The following is a 7,919-nucleotide window of genomic DNA, read 5'->3' as shown; positions in this document are numbered from 1 at the left end:
TTGAAAGGCTCCGTTGAAGGTACTCCGTTGACCATCGCTGCCAGAAATGTTGAAGTGTGGCTTGAAGAAATTGCCAACTCGAAAGTCGAGATTTCGGAATCGTAATCAGCGATGGTTCTGGCATAGTTGTCAGCGCTTCTCCGGTAGTGAAGTGGCCTGGTGTAAGAGGCGAAGTGTCCTTAGGGTCGTCCAACAATGGACAAAGTAGCCTTGAATTGAGAATCGCCTCGACTTGCGTAAGAAGAGTCGTAAATTCTTCATACGTGAGCGAAACGTCCACGATAACCCGACGAGGATAAAATTTTGCAGATTATACCGCGGCCTCCCACTTTCCACCCATGTGAGGTGCGGCCGGAGGATTGAAGGACCACGTTGTTCCAAGGTTGGTCAGAGAAGTGATTGTAGAGTTCATTTCTGCTGAACCAGCCCTGAAGAGAGCTCGAAGTTCCGCGTCAGCTCTGATGAATTTAGTACCACAGTCGCTGTACAATGTGTGGCAGATGCCTCGCCGTCCTGAAAACCGCCGATACGCGGCAATGAAGGCTTCTGAAGTGTAGTCGGTGACGAGTTCGAAGTGGACTGCAGAAGTTCCGAAGCAAACGAAGACGGCGAGGTAGCCCTTGTAGGTTTTCGCTGCTCGTCTGCGCCAAGTCTTTATTGTGAAGAGACCTGCGTAATCGAGACCGGAGTGAAGGAAGGCTCGTGAAGGCGTGACTCAGGCGGGCGGAAGTTGTCCCATAAGCTGCTGAGCTTGAAGTCCGCGAAGTCTTGCACAGGTGATGCATTGAAGAATGTGGGCGCGAACCGGAGCTCGGCCGCCCAAAATCCAGTACGACTGTCGAAGATAGCTCAAGGTGGATTGCGTGCCACCGTGAAGGGTCCGGGAATGAGCGTCAGAAATGACCAACGCTGTTAGTCGCAACGTTCGTGGTAAGATCGGGGGGTGTTTTGCTTCGGGCTGCAGGAGTGAATGCTTGAGTCGGCGGCCCGCTCGGAGGGTTCCCTGTTGATCGATGAAGGGGGTAAGGTTGGCAAGAGGGTTGCTCTTATGATGAGATCCTTTCGAAAGTATTTTCAACTCAGCCGCGAAGTATGTTTGTTGCACGAGATGTATCCAGATATCCAGAAGTGTCTTGCCTCATCCACGTCCCCAGGGGTGAGCGGGTAGCTCATTGAGGTGCAAGGAAGACGTCTGAAGCGCGCGACAGCTCGTTTACACACTGCCGTGATTCGAAGGAGTTTTTTTAGTGAAGAATAATGTCCGAGAAGGTCCCAAATCTGTCGGTCAGGGTCGGAAGTAGCGATTAACCGAGCCCCGGTCTTAGTTCGAGGTCGGCATCCGAGGGAGGGTCCGGTGGAGCGTTGGGCCACGATCTTCGTGGAAGGGAGAGCCACTCAGGCCCGTCCCACCATAGTCGATGCTTTGAAAGTTACCGAGAAGTCATCCCGCGCGACGCGCAGTCTGCTGGGTTTTGTTTTCCTGCGACGTATCGCCAGGTTACCTTCGAAGTGAGCTCTTGAATCGAGGCAACCCGATTTCGGACGAAGTCTTTTCATCGTGAAGGATGCGAAGTCATCCATGTCAGGGCGACTTCAGTGTCCGTCCAAAGGGAAACCCGAACCTCCGACAATTCCAGCGCTCTCTGGACGCTTGACATCAATTTTGCTAGTAGAAGGGCTGCCGACAACTCAAGTTTCGGTATTGTGAGTCGCTTGAGAGGTGCGACCTTGGTCTTTGAACAGACAAGGGTGACGGTTGTTGTCCCATCGGCCGACGTCGATCGAAGATAAACCGCTGCTGCCATCGCATGAGTCAGAGGTCACTCAAACTCGCTCGAAACCGGAGCCATTTTTCTTTAAGTTGCACCGGCAGTTTGTTATCCCAATGAAGCTTTGCCAACTACAGTTCTTGCAGGAAAGCCTTCGCTTTGACTGTGATCGGTGAAATGAAGCCTAACGGGTCAAATAACGACGCCGTCTCCGAAAGAACGGTCCTTTTTGTAACGTCTTGATGAAAAGATGTCTGAAGTGTGAACTTGAAGTTGTCCTAGGTCGAATTCCACACGAGGCCGAGAAGTTTGAGGTTGGGATCTTCCGAATTGATCGAGACCACGTCCGTTCGGGACTCTGAAGTGACGTATCGAAGGGCGTCCTTTACATTGGCTGACCACTTTTGAAGTGGAAAGCAGCCGCGCTGACAGATTTCTTGAAGTTGCCTTGCAGTCTCTTGAAGCTCTTGAAGGGTATCAGCGCCCCCGAAGATATCATCGACATATCTTCCCTTTGTCAAGGCCGAGATAGCCAACGGGAAGTCGTGACCCTCGTCTTCGACGAGTTGAAGCATGAGCCGGATGGCGAGGAAGGGAGCGCAGCTCAGTCCGTAAGTCACTGTTGTCAAACAATATGGAAAAACTTGATTATCAGAGTCGACCCATAGGATTTGTTGAAGAGCCCAGTCATCCGGGTGGACTGCGATTTGTCGAAACATCTTTATTACGTCCGTCGCGAAGATGAAGCGATGGCGTCTAATCCATAGAAAAACGTCGGCGGTGTCTTGTTGAAGTTTGGCCCCGGTGTGAAGAATATCGTTGATCGACACGCCGCTTGTCATTTTTAAGGATCCATTGAAGACGACGCGAAGTTTCGTTGTGGTGCTGTGGGCGCGAAAGACGCCGTGATGCGGAAGGTAGAATCGTGATCTTGAAGAGTCCGTGTTGGTCGCACGAGCCATGTACGATAGCATTTCGTATTCTCGAAGGAATTCGTTGTAGAGCTCGGGATACGGATTGTTCGTCGAGAGCCGCCGAGGAAGTTGATGAAGACAACGTTTTGCGCCAGCAAACTGTTGTAATATATGTGTTTATTATATTTGAAGAAAGATTTGTGTACAGGTGCGCTCTCGGTGAGCCTCGCGTTCAGAATAATCCACACAGATCAACGGTGGTTCGGAACTGTATACGGTAATTTGGGCGTTGCCAAAATTACCATCTCATACACACACACACTCATACACGCATACATCGTGCGACGCCTTTTCCAACACTCCCACTCGGCGTACGATGTACACATTATCATACTACTTAGGAAAGAAGTTCGTGACCAGGAGGTAGATTGAAGATGAAGGTTTGTCGAAATTCCGGTCAGGAAGAAGAAGGTTTAATACTTTGAAAGACGTGAATATAAAAATCGACGTTTCGGCCGGGCCCTGCCGACCATCCTCAGGAATAAATTCTATAATAATTAACAAAAATAGGATGCTTCAACACAACAAATTCTGAATTGAGAGCATGGAATATGTTCAAAAACAATATTTGTTGTTGTACAAATTAGGTGAAAAATTAAAACAATTGCACGAAACTGTCAGAGTGACAGTTTTAGGTTAAGTGTCAAATTTTAAAGAGAGGTTAATCAGAGGAAAAATTGGTTGATGAGAATTGAAAATATGTCAGAAAATGCTTAATAATAATTTGGGAAATGGAATTGGGAAAAGATCAGTTAAATTTGAAAAGATTACTCACAAAAAATGACGACCAGTACATGCTTAGGTGTTGTTAGTAGTACAGCATTTCGGACGGAAGTGAAGGTTAGCGGGAATCGATCCGTAAATCTATGTTGATCACGTGTGATCTTGATCTATGTTTGAAAGTCATGGAGTTCAAAGGCAGTGACCAATCGGAGTAAGGGGCGCCAACGATTTGAAAACACGATTATGTACACTAGAGAATGTTGGAGTATAGGTGGCTAAGATGTTCAATATCTGTACGTTTGTTAACAGAGTTCCTTTTGTTCTTAAAGATATGAATCATTTCTTTGATGATACGTTTATACCAGTTCGGTTCTGTAGCTAGGGTTATAGAGTTGTTGAAATCGAAATTGTGACCCAGGGTCAAAGAGTGATCTGCTAAAGCGCATCTGTCAGTGACATGGCATTTGATATTAGAACGATGGCCAGAAATTCTATTTTTTAGGTGTTGTGACGTTTGTCCAATATAACTCATGCTACAGTCTCGACATGGTATTTTATATACACAGTTAATTTTCTCTAAATTAGGAGTAACAGATTTAAGATGAGAAAACAGAGACAGTTTGGTAGTATTAGATATTTTAAAAGTAATTTCAATTCCCTCGTCTTTCAGAATTTTTTTGATTTGGCTAGATAGATTTTCAATATACGGTATAGAGATAGAGTTTTTAAATTTATCCTTAACATCAGTTGGGTTGTTGGAGTCTAAATTCCAATCAATCGAGTTGTACATTTTTTTTACTCTATACTTTTTGATATCATTGATGAATTTTAAAGGGTAGCCATTGGAAATAAGAGTTGTTTCTACAAGTTTTAAATTCTTTTTAAGGAATTGAGGGTTTGATATTCTAAGGCAGCGATCGAATAAGGATATGGCGACAGATTTTTTGTGTTTAATTGGATGATGTGAGTTAAAATGAATGTATCTCCCAGACCAGGTTGGTTTATGGTGCCAATCTAAGATTATGGTGTCATTGTGGTTAATTACCATAGTGTCTAGAAAACTGATTTTACCATCTTTTTCCAACTCGAAGGTGAATTGAATACGTGGGTGAAAGTTGTTAAATTTATTAAGAAGGAGTTGTAGGTTTTCGTTCTTGACACACGTTATAATATCGTCGACGTACCGATAGTAAAAAGGTAGGCTGAAGGGAAGATTTGAAATGATTTTTTTTTCAAAATGTTCGAGTACCAGATTCGCTACTACTGGGCTAATTGGTGAGCCCATTGCTACGCCAAAAATTTGTTGGTAAAATTTATCTTTGTAGGCGAAATAGCATGAATCTAAACAAAGTTTGGTGGCGGCTAGGAATTCTTTTTTATTAATGTTTGTGTGACATTTCAAATTGGGCCAGTTTTTACTGATGATCGATATTGCTAGATTGGTTGGAATGTTGGTAAACAGTGATTTGACATCTAGGGATACTAACAGGTGATCAGGAGGGATTGTTTTTCCCCTGATTTTGTTTACAAAGGACCAAGTGTCCTTGATGTGATAGTCTGATGTACCTGTTATGTTTGATAAAACACAAGAACAAAATCTCGAAATTTTGTAGGTGGGAGAATTGATGTTAGAAACAATCGGTCTGAGAGGAACATTTTTTTTATGAATTTTCGGTAGAAAATATATTTTGGGAGGAAGAGAGTTGTATGTTTTGAGTTGTTTAGCAGAGTTGGAATCTATAAATTTTTTTTGTTGCCATAGACTTATCATATCGTTGACTTGTTTTTGTACTTTTAAGGTGGGATCAAGAGAGATAAGATTATAGGTAGTCGAGTCATTAAGGATATCTTGGCATTTTTGTTCAAACTCCATTTTTTCCATGACGACTGTAATGTTACCTTTGTCAGCATCGGTGACTACTAGGTGGTTATTTTGTTTTAAAAATTCTTTGGTTTGTTTAACCTTGGAAGTTATTTGAACGTGAGATGTGGGGGGATTTTTGCCAAGTTTGTTGCCAATGAGTTGGCTAATATTTGATCTTACTTTATCTTTGGTGATTTCACTTTTGTTAATAAGAGCTGATTCTACGCTGCTTACAATATCATCAATAGGTAACTTAATATTATTATATGGTAAACCATGATTAGGACCGAGTGATAAGGTATCCTTAATTTCAGAAGGTAACTCTGTCTTAGATAGGTTAACTAACCAATTATTAGTGTGAAACTCTTTAGGAGTATGTATAGACTTAAGTTTGTTAAATTTTCTAATATTATCTGTTTTAATAGCATTGAATAAACGATTAGCCTTATTTATATCCAAGTTGAAATTTCTATAATCCAAGTTTGTGAAATGGTTCGAAAAGAAGAAAATGGTTCACAAACTTGGATTATAGAAATTTCAACTTGGATATAAATAAGGCTAATCGTTTATTCAATGCTATTAAAACAGATAATATTAGAAAATTTAACAAACTTAAGTCTATACATACTCCTAAAGAGTTTCACACTAATAATTGGTTAGTTAACCTATCTAAGACAGAGTTACCTTCTGAAATTAAGGATACCTTATCACTCGGTCCTAATCATGGTTTACCATATAATAATATTAAGTTACCTATTGATGATATTGTAAGCAGCGTAGAATCAGCTCTTATTAACAAAAGTGAAATCACCAAAGATAAAGTAAGATCAAATATTAGCCAACTCATTGGCAACAAACTTGGCAAAAATCCCCCCACATCTCACGTTCAAATAACTTCCAAGGTTAAACAAACCAAAGAATTTTTAAAACAAAATAACCACCTAGTAGTCACCGATGCTGACAAAGGTAACATTACAGTCGTCATGGAAAAAATGGAGTTTGAACAAAAATGCCAAGATATCCTTAATGACTCGACTACCTATAATCTTATCTCTCTTGATCCCACCTTAAAAGTACAAAAACAAGTCAACGATATGATAAGTCTATGGCAACAAAAAAAATTTATAGATTCCAACTCTGCTAAACAACTCAAAACATACAACTCTCTTCCTCCCAAAATATATTTTCTACCGAAAATTCATAAAAAAAATGTTCCTCTCAGACCGATTGTTTCTAACATCAATTCTCCCACCTACAAAATTTCGAGATTTTGTTCTTGTGTTTTATCAAACATAACAGGTACATCAGACTATCACATCAAGGACACTTGGTCCTTTGTAAACAAAATCAGGGGAAAAACAATCCCTCCTGATCACCTGTTAGTATCCCTAGATGTCAAATCACTGTTTACCAACATTCCAACCAATCTAGCAATATCGATCATCAGTAAAAACTGGCCCAATTTGAAATGTCACACAAACATTAATAAAAAAGAATTCCTAGCCGCCACCAAACTTTGTTTAGATTCATGCTATTTCGCCTACAAAGATAAATTTTACCAACAAATTTTTGGCGTAGCAATGGGCTCACCAATTAGCCCAGTAGTAGCGAATCTGGTACTCGAACATTTTGAAAAAAAAATCATTTCAAATCTTCCCTTCAGCCTACCTTTTTACTATCGGTACGTCGACGATATTATAACGTGTGTCAAGAACGAAAACCTACAACTCCTTCTTAATAAATTTAACAACTTTCACCCACGTATTCAATTCACCTTCGAGTTGGAAAAAGATGGTAAAATCAGTTTTCTAGACACTATGGTAATTAACCACAATGACACCATAATCTTAGATTGGCACCATAAACCAACCTGGTCTGGGAGATACATTCATTTTAACTCACATCATCCAATTAAACACAAAAAATCTGTCGCCATATCCTTATTCGATCGCTGCCTTAGAATATCAAACCCTCAATTCCTTAAAAAGAATTTAAAACTTGTAGAAACAACTCTTATTTCCAATGGCTACCCTTTAAAATTCATCAATGATATCAAAAAGTATAGAGTAAAAAAAATGTACAACTCGATTGATTGGAATTTAGACTCCAACAACCCAACTGATGTTAAGGATAAATTTAAAAACTCTATCTCTATACCGTATATTGAAAATCTATCTAGCCAAATCAAAAAAATTCTGAAAGACGAGGGAATTGAAATTACTTTTAAAATATCTAATACTACCAAACTGTCTCTGTTTTCTCATCTTAAATCTGTTACTCCTAATTTAGAGAAAATTAACTGTGTATATAAAATACCATGTCGAGACTGTAGCATGAGTTATATTGGACAAACGTCACAACACCTAAAAAATAGAATTTCTGGCCATCGTTCTAATATCAAATGCCATGTCACTGACAGATGCGCTTTAGCAGATCACTCTTTGACCCTGGGTCACAATTTCGATTTCAACAACTCTATAACCCTAGCTACAGAACCGAACTGGTATAAACGTATCATCAAAGAAATGATTCATATCTTTAAGAACAAAAGGAACTCTGTTAACAAACGTACAGATATTGAACATCTTA

At 40.4% G+C, this 7,919-nt stretch overlaps 1 protein-coding gene across 1 annotated transcript; it reads right to left on the bottom strand.

Annotated features, from left to right (window-relative positions):
• Positions 1 to 310: 310 nt before the first annotated feature.
• LOC124178259 lies at positions 311 to 1,805 on the bottom strand. Its single transcript, XM_046561495.1, has 3 exons — positions 1,623 to 1,805; positions 775 to 1,003; positions 311 to 669 (listed from the first exon to the last, which is right to left on the bottom strand). The coding sequence occupies exons 1-3, from the start codon at positions 1,803 to 1,805 to the stop codon at positions 311 to 313; spliced, it is 771 nt and encodes a 256-aa protein (XP_046417451.1).
• Between the last annotated feature and the right edge of the window lie 6,114 nt (positions 1,806 to 7,919).

The sequence above is a fragment of the Neodiprion fabricii genome, chromosome 3 (assembly GCF_021155785.1).
Source record: "Neodiprion fabricii isolate iyNeoFabr1 chromosome 3, iyNeoFabr1.1, whole genome shotgun sequence".
NCBI lineage: Eukaryota > Metazoa > Arthropoda > Insecta > Hymenoptera > Diprionidae > Neodiprion > Neodiprion fabricii.
This window is presented reverse-complemented; position numbering and strand designations above follow the sequence as displayed.